The 12,456-nt window shown below is 43.5% G+C and overlaps 1 protein-coding gene across 3 annotated transcripts in view; it reads left to right on the top strand.

Annotated features, from left to right (window-relative positions):
* FBLN7 (fibulin 7) overlaps positions 1 to 12,456 on the top strand; it is a 132,265-nt gene that overhangs the window by 101,959 nt on the left and 17,850 nt on the right. For 2 of the 3 annotated variants that reach the window (XM_066596126.1, XM_066596127.1), the window contains exon 4: positions 7,407 to 7,532. The exons of the other annotated variant lie outside the window; for it this stretch is intronic. In XM_066596126.1, the coding sequence (XP_066452223.1) occupies positions 7,407 to 7,532 (126 nt within the window). The remainder of the gene's footprint in view (positions 1 to 7,406; positions 7,533 to 12,456) is intronic. 3 annotated transcript variants of the gene reach the window in all.

Raw genomic sequence — 12,456 nt, 5'->3', positions numbered from 1 at the left:
ATTTAAAATATTCTTGTAGGGCGATTTGTATTTCCTCTCTGTATTTTGGTATGCTCATTAAATAGGTGTTGTTCCTCCAGGATTTATTCGGTTGTTCAAAGCCCCCAATATTCAGTGTTGTGATAATTGGAGCATGGTCAGACCAAGTGGCTGTGCCAATCTCCACTTTTGAGATTGAGGCGAGCAGCTTTTTCTCAACCAAGCATAAATCTATGCGAGAGAAAGTTCTATGTCTTGGTGAGTAGTATGAATATTCCTTTGCGGAGGCATTGAGGCACCGAAAAGTGCCATATAGCGCATTTCTATATAGCCATTCCCTTAAAGTAGCATTCCTTTTGACTTTGGGGTTTGTGGTGTCAAGATCCCTATCCGGAACTAAGTTAAAGTCACCATTTATCAGTATTGGGCCTTGTGCCACTTGGTTTATTTTTTTTAAAAATTTATTGAGAAAGTTAATTTGTTTTGAGTTTGGTGCATATGCATTAACTATAGTTATTTGTTTGTTTTTGAGGGAGCCCACTAGAATTAAAAAACGTCCCTTTGGATCACATATTTGTTTATCAATTGTAAATGACACCCTGTCCCTGAATGCCACCATCACTCCTGCTCGTTTTTTCCGTGCACATGCATGTACAATCTGTGGAAACATTCTATGAGACATTCTATTCCTATCTTCCTCTAATAAATGAGTCTCCTGCATACATACAATGTCCGCATTGTGTAGAATTGCCTCCCTCCATGCGGAGCGTCTTTTAAATGGCGAGTTCAAGCCGTTGGCGTTGATCGATAAGAACTTCACCGCCATGTTGATGAAGGGTAGCGGTAATGTTGTGGGCTTGGGAGAACTTGATATACGTAGGTGCCTGTGGAAACAAAACAACAGAAGAAACAAACAAAGTCCTCTTTTTGTGCTAAGCTGATAGGCAGTAGTGCTTTGGACACAAAGTTCGATTTAAAGAGGGTAGAAAAAACGAACATTTTGAAAAAGACAAGGCAAGATGGAACTTGCATATTCAGTGGGGGGGAAAGTCCGGCTATCTCGAGCAGGCACTTCATGTGGTTATATTTTATGTTCAGCGGAGAGGGTCTCTTGTGGATCATTCCAGGGGGGAGACCCGCGGTTAGCTTTTTGTTGGCGTTTTCTTGCTTCTGTATTCATGCTTGCAGGGGGCGGTTCTTGAGGTGTGATTCCCCAGGACTTCAGGACGCCAATTGCAGATTTGGGGTCTTGGAGGATGTGGTGTACGCCATCTTTAATGACGATAATCTTTGTAGGGAATCCCCATTTATAAGGAATGTTAGCTTTTCTTAGGGAGGTAGTGATTGCTGCAAAGCTTCTTCTTATTTCTAGGGTAGCTTGTGACAGGTCAACAAAAAGGTGCAGCTCAGAGTATGGGCTTGGCAGGGGTTGTAATTTTCTTGCTGCATTCATTAGGGATTCTTTAGTGCTGAAATAATGAATACGTGCTATGACGTCTCTAGGATATTCTTCTTTAAGAAACTTCGGACACGGCAGTCTGTAAGCTCTGTCTATTTTAAGATCTTGAATTGGCGTATTAGGAAGCAGAGTTTGCATAAAACGTGTGATGTAGTTTGAAATTTCTGCGTTGGGAATGTTTTCGGGTATTCCCCGTATTTTGACGTTGTTGCGTCTATTTCTGTCTTTTAAATCAGTTAACTTGAGTTGTAATTTGGTGACTTTTTCTTCCAACTCGTAGTGGGCGTCAATTAGCGAGTTGTGCGAACCCACCATCTCCTCCATTTTTTGGCTATTTTTTTCTATTTTATTGTTGATTTCCTGAATTGAAGAATTGACTTTTGAGGTTAATGTTAGAATGTCAGCTTGTATGGTATCTCTCAATGCCATAACTGCCTCTTTTATATATAGCTCAGTCACTGGCTTGTTTGAGGCTGCAAGATTATCCAGACCTCCTTCTCCCCCTTTCTCATATGTATATTCAGCCTCTGATTCATTTTCCTCAGCTTGGGACATTTTTTGTTTCTGCTTTTCTGGACTACCAGTGGGAGATCTGCCTTTTTCTGATAACGTGCTCGGCACCATCTTAGGAGCAGGGGTTCCATTGCCTGCATCTCTCCCCCTGTACACTGACCTTTCTTTTGTTGGTCTTGGTGTAGTTGTGTCTCTCTGAGGGCTGCTGCTTGTTTTATCTGAGCTTCTGGTGAAAATTCCATTCATTCCTCCCTCCTGTGCAGCCCAGCCGCCGGCGTTCTGCTCCGTGTCTGAGAGGTCAGCAGGCAGTGACTCCTCCGTGGCCATTACAGAGGGGGGCCCGCACGCTGCAAAGAATGTCTCTAATCTTGTCAGCGCCGGCTTGGAAGCTCTCCTCCTGGACATCGCTGACATCCTGGTTAGTTCCCCTAACTGTTCTTTTGCTTTTTTCTCTCCGGTATTTGCTGTGGGTAGCTGGAAGTGCCTGTTACCGAGAGGAGATTAAAGAATTACTGCCGTCTCTGTGCCTCTCCAAGCCACGCCCCCAAAAATAAGTCTTTTTAGGCGGCATCATTCCACCCGGATTCCGTACAATGTTGGCGGAATTGGGAACAGTAGTCCTCCACCATATTGCAACCCTGGCGCAGGGCCAGAAGCTTGGAGACTGCGTAGCCGGCCCGGTCGGGTTCGTCATAAATTTGGCCCAAGGCGGAAAAAAAGGCGGCAAGGGATAGTTGGGCGGGAGAGCCAGCTGGTAACGAGAAGGCCCAATTTTGGGGCTCTCCCCTCAGGCGGGTAATTACAATTCCCACTTTCTGGTACTCAGTACCAGAGGAGTGGGGTCGGAGATCAAAGTAGAGCTTGCAGCTCTCTCTAAATGCAAAAAACTGATCCCTCTCTCCGGAGAAGCAATCCGGAAGCGTGGCTCGAGGTTCTGACATCGCTCCTGGAGCGGAAGGGGGCTGCATGGGACCTGCAGCCGCCACTTGTTCCTGTAGCTGCAAGCGGGCAGTTAGGTCCTGGGCAAGGTTCGTAAGGACCTGGACCTGGTTTGCTAAGGGCGCCACAGCCTCCATCGAGGGGTTCAAAGTTGCCGGGTGGATACAAGGGTCTGACCTTCCTTCGGCCAGTGTTACTGTCAGGACAGTGTCCGGGATATGGGGGTCCCTGAGAAATCCTGCAACCCCTGTCCCTGCCTACTTGCCCCCCTGGGCTAACCCCCAGGGCGACAACTGGGCGGCGGTCCCTACCCTCACTAGGGAAGCGGGACACGGGAAGACAAACAGACACTGAAGACAAACAAACAGTAGAATGGTCAGACAATCCGGGTCGGCAACAGGAGGGTACGCAGTACAGAGGGGAAGGCAAAACGTAGTAAAAGTCCAAAAGCAGAAGTCAGAAAAGCCGGGGTAACAAGAGCAGTCAAAATAAACGTGGGTGCAGCTGGAGAACCAAACTAACACTGGCAAGGGCTGGAAGGAAAACACACACTTTTAAATGCTGTCAGAGCTCCCGCCCCAGCAGCTGATTGGGGCGGGGAGCCTGACAGCAGCAGGGCAATCAAGGAGGTACTGGGGACACGCCCCCGCCTTGCTGAAAAGAGTTACCAAGGAAGCAGCTTGGTAGTCAAGTAAATAGAAAAGCACCTGCTGCCTCCCTAGCAACCCGGCGGTGACCAGTTTTACAGCGGCCCGGGGAGATTACTAGAACCGGGGCTCCCCTACGCCGCACTCCTGTAACCCGGGTGGCATGACCTGTGGTGCGGGCACGGCGGCCGCGAGAATTGCTGGTTCTGACAGAGAGCTATTTGCATTTTTATTTCCAGGGATTACTAACTACCATGTTTTTATCCACTGTTGACTTTTGCTTAGGTGAGTTAGTATGCCAATGAGACTAATACCAGAATGTAATCTACAAATCACAAAGTTTAGTAACTCGGCTGATTTTTACTGTATTTCCAATGTGTTGCTTGTACACTACCAATCAAAGGTTTAAATACAACTCAATTTTTTTTCCAGTTATTTTTTACATTAACACAGTTCAAATAATGTGAAATGGTTGACAGGTTGAAAGTAAATTAAAAACAAAAAATATTATGAAATTGTAAACTAAAACGCAAATAGTCTGAATTTATGATTTTAACCAAAGGGCTTTTCTCAGGGAACACATCAAGGATGGCTTCTCTGCAGCACAGAACACAAATTATGGTTTGAAATTGGGTGCTAACTATTCCCACAGATGTCTCAACTTTTGTAGATTACGTTCAAACCCTCTGATTTTAACCAGTGTTGGAACAGACTGCATTACAAAACGAACTGGAATTTGGACAGTTTTGTTCTTCAGAACAGATCACATTGCTATTATAATGGCAAGAAAATGGCAATTAACCAAAGAAGACAGACACACAGACAATTATAATCCTTAGAAGTGTAGGCCTGTCCTACAGAGAAGTTACCAAAGAAGCCAAGGTGGCAGTCAGTACAGTTTCTTAGGAAACTGGTGGAAAGAAGGCACTTGGAAACTGGAGGAAACTCTGACAGAGTCTGGTAGACTAAAGTTGACTTCATAATCTGTTGACAAGTTTTTGAGAGTCAACAGTTTGCTTGATTGGCGCCTCACAGCACAAAATCTTCAAGCACAAGTTAATGCAGCAAAAAATAAACAAGTTTCCATTTCAACTGGGAAGAGAAGAGTTCTAACTGCAGGTCTGACAGATAAAGTATCAGTAAGAAAGCCACTGCTAAGATTGCAAAACGTAATAAAAGATTTGCCTGGGCCAAGCAGCACCTCCAGTGGACTACTGAAGAGTGGAGGAAGGTCTTATGGACTGAAGAATTAAAATTTGACATCTTTGGTGCATCACTCAGGATTTTTGTGTGCCGTTGAGTATGTCACACCAACTGTCAAACATGAAGGAAGAAGCGTAATGGTCTGGGACTCTTTCCCTGGATCCAGAGTTGGCAACTTGCACAGCGTGGCTGGCACACTGGACAAGAAAGGCTACTATGTCATTTTGATATGCCATGCAATACCCTCTGGTGTACGTTTAGCTGGTCAGTGGTTCATATTACAGCAAAGCAATGATTCCAAACATACTTCAAGGTTATGTCAGAACTACTAAAGAAGACAAGAAGAAGTCGGCAGGCTTCAAAGAATGGAATGGCCTGCACAAGCTCCAAACTTAAACCCCATTGAGCTTGTTTGGGACAAACTGAACAGAAGGGTAAAAGCAAATCAATCTACAAGTGCAACACTTTTGTGAGAACTTCTGCAACAAGGTTGGGAAGAAATTTCTGAACAATATCTGTATGCAGTTGTAGAATGAAAGCCTCGATGGTGTAAAGCTGTTATATCAGCTAGAGGCGGCGGTTGGGAAGAGTCAGAAATCTGGATTTAATTTGGTGAAACAAAGTTATTCCATTATTTTTATTCATCTTAACTTGTTCAATTGTTCTATGCTTTCATTTCAAAGTACATTTGAGACATTAAACTGTATAAATATCAATATAAACTGGAAAAAGTGAGGTGTATTAAAACTTTTGACTGGTAGTGTAGTGTGTACTTTAAATTTTACAATCAAATAAAATTCAATTTAAGGGTAGAATAGGGTCTTATAAATATATTTATTACCGCTCTAATGTCAAATGTAAATCCTTCTAAATTCTGCATAATTTTATTGGGCTCATCTGTGGAATCTATTATACTTTAGTATAGTACTGTATATGCTTTTTTTTATTTTATTGTCTCAAAGTCAATTTAAGTTACAAGACATTTCTCTAGTGTCTGGAATCAAGCAATGATTACAATCCCAGCAAGCCACTTGTTCCATTTTCAAGTTAACCAGACTTTGCTTTTAGTGAAGCCAAACTCCTGTGTTGTAATTGAAATATCCAAATATGGTGCCTTGTGTGGCACAGAGTGTCAAGGCAGCAGAATGCAGTCCTAAACTCTCACTCACCTGAAGGTTGTGGATTAAATCCCCACGTGGTTCAGGTAGCCGGCTCAAGGCTGACTTCCATCCTTGAAGGTTGATAAAATGAGTACCCAGCTTGCTGGGGGGGTAATAAACAAACTAACTGAAAGCACTGCAGAATATAGCATTGTGCTATACAGATGTGGTCTGGAAACTACATAGCCCTGTTTAGTTATGGGGACTGGTAATATAATAGGGTTTAATCAGTTTGCACAACAGGTAATCTAGCAACAGGTAATTTACAGTTAGTTTACTAGCCAGCTGCACAAGATAGAAAAAATGCAGACAAACTGGTTAGGTGACGGGAGTCAGTTGGTGGATGAGCCAGTGAGACACACCAGGCAAAGAGAGAGCGCCAGAAAGAAAGTAGCGCCCCACAGGAGAAAAGAAAGTGCCAGGCAGGAGAGAGAAGTGAAAAGAGACAGAGATCAGTCGTGACAAAGACAAAGAGAAAGAGAGAAATCTGAGAAAATTATGAGTAATTGAGAAGGAGAGACCGCTTTGACAGTGAATAAAAAAAATAAATTAAAAGAGATGTAAATATGAAGAAAGGGAGATATAAATACAAGGAAATACAGAGAAAATTAGAGCTCACCATAGTGCTTTGTGGCATCACGATAGTGCTTTGGGCTGGCACAACAGCCATTTGAGGCGTCACGACACAAATAACAAGTCCCATCCCCTTTTTCCACAGTCTTGATTTTATCTCTATAAATGTCTACTGTTGCTTCTCTTACTCTGTAGTAGGGTATGTGCAAATAAAGTGCTAGAATCAATTATTGCTTATTATTTAATAATATCCATAAACTACAATCTCTAAAATTTGACAACTTTACCAATGAGAAGAATATTTGAAGTCAAAATACCCATCATCTTGGACAACAAGGAAAGAAGAGCATAGTCTAGTATATATGCCAATGGATTTACAGAGTTCATATGTAGAGTGAGCTTATCAGAAGGCAAACATACTGTGTTCCTTTTTGCCTCTTAAATGGAGGGAGATAGTCCATGGATTACAATATACTGTTCTCCACTTGTCTGTTCACTTTTTGCTTTTAATTGTGGCTCTCTTAAGTTAAAACACTTAAAGCAAGCTCAACAAGCCTGGTTGACATTCTGACGTCACCAACTGAGAGTGAGCGGTGGGGATTGTCTACTTGGCACATTGAGTGCACCGTGACCAGCAACTATGTAAAAAATGTCAGAGAGAAGAAACTTGAGTATACAAAAACACGGGGATAGAGTTAGGGCCTGGTAGCAGAGCCAAGTAGCCATTCACGATGATCCTTTCTCATGACAGTTCCTCTTTCATTCCAGCACTATGTTTTTGTTATGTCTTTTATTGTAACATTGATGCTTCTTATATTCTCCATTGTGAAATATGTACATGAATAAGAATCAAAATAAGCACAGCATTCCAATACTCATTAGTGTGTCTCTGCTGACCTCTTTACTAACATGACACTGACTCATATTTTTTAGATATCAGGCCTTGCAGTAGCCAACCCTGTCTAAATGGAGGTTCATGTGTGGAAGCAACCAGTCAATACAAATGCAATTGTCCTCCAGATTGGAGAGGAACCAACTGCCAGATTAAAATACCAACAGGTATAAAATATTTATGGATATACAATGAAGTAATATACACCAATCAGTAATAACATTAGTAATAGTTGAAGTGAATAACATTGATTATCTCGCAACAATGGCATGTGTCATAGGTTAGGGTATAGAAGAAAGTCAACGAACAGTCAGTTCATCAACTTAATTATGCTTTTCAACTTCATTGTTTAATGACTAAACAACTAGGCAGACTATCTCCAAAACAACAGGTCTTATGGAGTGTTGCTGGTATGAAGTGGTTAGTGCCTACCAGAAGTGTCGCAAGGAAGAGAGAGAATAAATCTGCGATATCGCTCAGTGTTTTAAAGGGGCCGGCGGCAGCAGCCCCAGCCCCATTGATGACATAGGGAGTGCATCGCGGACTTCTGCCACAGCTGTGACAGCTATGGCAGAGGATTCCTTCATCCCCACGGTAAAAAAAAAAAGATATATATACTCAGCTAGAAGAACCGTCTGGCTCTTCTCTCCTGCCCAGGCAGTTGTCTTCTGTGTTCTGGAGGCCGGGGATTGAAAAATCCCCGCCTCCAGAAAGCGCTGGTCTCATTGGCTGTGCGCTCAGCCCATCACAGGCAGCCATTAGCCATTAAATGATAGCTGAGGGCTGTCTGTGATTAGTCACAGCGCTCAGCCAGATAATAATAATAATAATAAACTTATAGAATGTAAACAGCACAGCCGCCCAGATTCTATGGCTGACAGCCACGTGATGCAGATGCTGTGCAGCACCACTTTGTAGAAGCCTCCTAGAGGCTGTGTATGTGGAGAAAGACATTTGAGCAGCCTCCTCCATACGCAATAATGCTGGACTAAACCCACCCACATTGCCTGGTTATGTAAGGTTACTAGCGGGTCTGTGGGCCTAATATAAAAAGGCAAAACTGCATTACTGGAACAAAAAGGGGCCTAGCAGACATAAGAGAGTATATGAGAGCAGCATGTGCTACGCTGCACCCAGGAGAGGCCTAGCAGGCATAAGAGAGGACATGAGAGCAGTGTGTGCTCCGCTGCACCCAGCAGAGGCCTAGCAGACAGAAGAGTGGACATAAGAGCACTATGTGCTCCACTGCACCCAGCAGAGGCTCAACATACATAAGAGCAACATGTGCTCCACAGCACTCAGCAGAGGCCTAGCAGACATAAGGGAGAACATGAGAGCAGTGTGTGCCCTGCAGCACCCAGCAGATGCCCAGCATACATAAGAGTGGACATAAGAGTAGCGTGTGCTTCGCAGCACTCAGCAGAGGCCTAGCAGACATAAGGGAGAACATGAGAGCAGTGTGACTGGTGCGCTCTCCCCATGCTGCGGGAGCAGCACAGTAATAAGAGGCGTCAAAAGGGCTCGGATGATGGAGCCAAAGCAGGTGAATTGAGAGTGACAAAAAAAGACACAGACAACGTAGAAGGAGAGGGAGGCTCCCTTCCTGCAGAGACACAGTCCTGAAGTAGATGATGGTGAATTAGATCCGGAAGATCGAAAGCTACCAGATGTGTGAGACGGCCTTTAGTGACTAAGTGTGCCTACACTTGACATCATTTATGTACTGTGACGGATGTACGTGAGAAAGAAAAGGTATACAGCAGCACTCACAAGATATACCTCCTCAGAGTGAGGTGGAAAGCAGATGACCGCCAATATAGTAGGTTAGAGTCAAACGACCTCATGCAGTCCAGAAGAAATTAGAAGTAGTGGCAGCATAAACCGGAGTAAATATTAAAAAAGCAACCGTTTTTATTCCTCCATAGTCTTTATAAAATGGTAGGCTACGTTTCAGACCATAATGAGCCTTTATCAAGCTTTATAAAGGCTCATTATGGCCCGAAACGTAGCCTACCATTTTATAAAGACTATGGAGAAATAAAAAGGATGTACGTGACTGGTGATTATGTGCTGATATGTGCACTGGTAATGTGGGGGTTAACATGGTGTACTGCTTTTGTGGGGTTAATGCTATGCACCAGTATGGCAGGGCACATTATGGAGGCACTAGGCGCAATAGAAAAGCTATAATATGGTGAAGGATCGCTTTAGTGTGGGTTCATTTAATGTACCTTATGCAGCCATGATGTGTAGAGTCCTTGAGTAGGTAGAGCTCTGAAAGTATGTGTAGATGATGGTCTGCAGTACATGCAGATGGCATGTATTGTGGATTGAGGCCGCGATGTTAGTGTGTGCTGCGGACTTCCGGAAATGAAGTATGCAACACAAGTTTGAAGGACAGTGACCAGAAAGATGGAGCTGCATTGCTGTTCTGAGAGTTGACACATTTTCTTATCGTGGAATGCTGGTTAAAGTTTTATGCAATGTTCAAGTACCGAGCTCCCAGCAGAACAGAAATAGTAAACCGGTGTCACATCAATAAAAGTATATTTTGATTAAATTATCTGGCCTGCATCGCCGTCTGTTCACCACTGTGCCATCTTCAGCCTGTTGTCGCACCACCCTCGACAACTGCTGGCCAGGTTTGGAATATTTGGTAAGGAGCTGCCAGCTCAGGATGGTGGATGAAGGAGTCATTACAAGAGAAAATCTGGGGATGTTGTGCTGCGGAAACAAATACTGGCTGCCCAAGGAAGAGTTAGGATTAACATGTAGGGATTGAATTTGCAACCTTCAGGTCGTGAGCAAGAGCTTAGGACTGCATTTCTGCTGCCTTAGCACTCTGCGCCATACAACATTGAGCCTTGTGCAAACTCTGGGTATACGAGTCCGGTTTATGGACTGTACTGATTAAAAGAGACATTCTGAGAGTATACCATATAAGAGTGCTAACTAGAGATGAGCGAGTATACTCGCTAAGGGCAATTGCTCGATCGAGCATTGCCCTTAGCGAGTACCTGCCCGCTCGGGAGCAAAGATTCAGCTGCCGGCGGCGGGCGGGGAGCTGCGGGGAAGAGCGGGGAGGAACGGAGGGGAGATCTCTCTCTTCCTCTCTCCCCCTTCCCGCTCCCCCCTGCTGACTGCCGCAACTCACCTGTCACCTGCGCTGGCAGCCGAACCTTTTCTCCCGAGCGGGGAGATACTCGCTAAGGATAATGCTCGATCGAGCAATTGTCCTTAGCGAGTATGCTCGCTCATCTGTAGTGCTAACTTTTGAGGTTACTTTCTGTAACATTACTTGTCTGTTCTTTGGGTGCAACAGAGCTGATTGCTGCACAATATCTTTAAGACCATTTTCCTAACATTGTTATCATGAAACATAAAGTAGATGTAACATCAACTGATCTTCCCTGAACCACTCGCCATAATCTTTCAAAATTTCTGGAGAACAGGAGAAGTACCAGAAGATTGGAAAAGGGCAAATGTTGTCCCTATCTTCAAAAAAGGGAAGAAAGTGGATCCAGGAAACTACAGGCCTGTGAACCCGACTTCTATACCGGGAAAGATTTTTGAACAAATTATTAAACAGCATGTATGCAAGTACTTGGATAAAAATGGAGTAATTAACCAGAGCCAGCATGGGTTTGTTACAAACAAGTCATGCCAGACTAATCTAATTTCCTTCTATGACAAAATCACCAACTGGATTGATCAGGGAAATGTGGTGGATTTAGTATACCTTGACTTTAGTAAAGCATTTGACAAAGTATCTACCGTTTCCCAGAAAATAAGACAGTGTCTTATATTAATTTTTGCTTCCAAAGATGTGCTAGGTCTTATTTTCAGGGGATGTCTTATTTTTCCATGAAGAAGAATTCACATTTATTGTTGAACAAAAAAAAATGAACGTTTATTATATACTGTACAGTAGTTATCATCACAAACCAGCATAACCAGATACACTGTGAATCCTATCAAGAGTTTGTTGTTACTACCATTATTTCCATGTACACACTGTCTGGATACTGTAACGATCACCCCCTAAAGAATCAAAGTGACTCACTGGTTGGCTGACTTACACACAGGACCGCAAAAAATAAGGGCTGTAAAGTACCTGGCTACCACACACTGTCTTGAGACTGTAACGATCACCCACAGCAGTTCATGGACCACTTGTACAGCAGGGACGGTATTGCAGCTTCCGACCACCAAGGGGAGCTCATCACAGCAGACTCACACAGCAGGGAAAGAGCTAGGTCTTACTTTCGGGGAGGCCTTATATTTAGCACTGCAGCAAAACCTCTACTAGGTCTTATTTTTGGGGAAACACAATACTTATTGAAAAAATGAACAAATATGGGATTGACAAGGCAACTGTTAGGTGGATTCACAACTGGCTCAGTGATCATACTCAAAGAGTGGTCATTAATGGCTGCACATCCAAGTGGTAGAATGTATCAAGTGGGGTACCTCAAGGCTCTGTCCTAGGCCCAGTGTTGCTCAACAATTTTAAAAATGATCTGGAGGAGGGAATTGATGGGAAACTGATTACATTTGCTGATGACACAAAGCTAGGAGGGATAGCTAACACTAGGGAATAGAGTGAGAGTGTTCAAAAAGATGTAGAAAAGCTTGAAGAGTGGGTGGCGGCTAACAGATTGGTATTTAACAAGGAGAAATGCAAAGTCCTACATCTGGGGAAGAAAAATGAAAAAAAAAAAACACATACAAAAAGGAAGGGATTGGGCTAAGCAGCAGCACATGTGAAAAAGACTTGGGTATACTAATAGATCATAGACTGAACATGAGTCAACAATGTGATGTAGCAGCCAAAAAGGCAAACTCAATTCCTGGATGTATTAAGAAAAGCATAGAGTCTAGATCACGTGAGGTAATTATCCCCCTCTACTCTTCCTTAGTCAGATCTCATCTGGAATACTATGTCCAGTTCTGGGCACCCCACTTTAAAAAAAGACATAGACAAACTGGAGCAAGTTCAGAGAAGAGTAACCAAGATGGTGAGCGGTCTGCAAATCATGTCCTATGAGGAACGGTTAAAGGATCTGGGAATGTTTAGCTTGCAGAAGAGAA

Source organism: Eleutherodactylus coqui, chromosome 3 (assembly GCF_035609145.1).
Source record: "Eleutherodactylus coqui strain aEleCoq1 chromosome 3, aEleCoq1.hap1, whole genome shotgun sequence".
Classification (NCBI taxonomy): domain Eukaryota; kingdom Metazoa; phylum Chordata; class Amphibia; order Anura; family Eleutherodactylidae; genus Eleutherodactylus; species Eleutherodactylus coqui.
The sequence above is the reverse complement of the archived record's forward strand: the minus strand, read 5'-3'. Positions and strand labels throughout refer to the sequence as shown.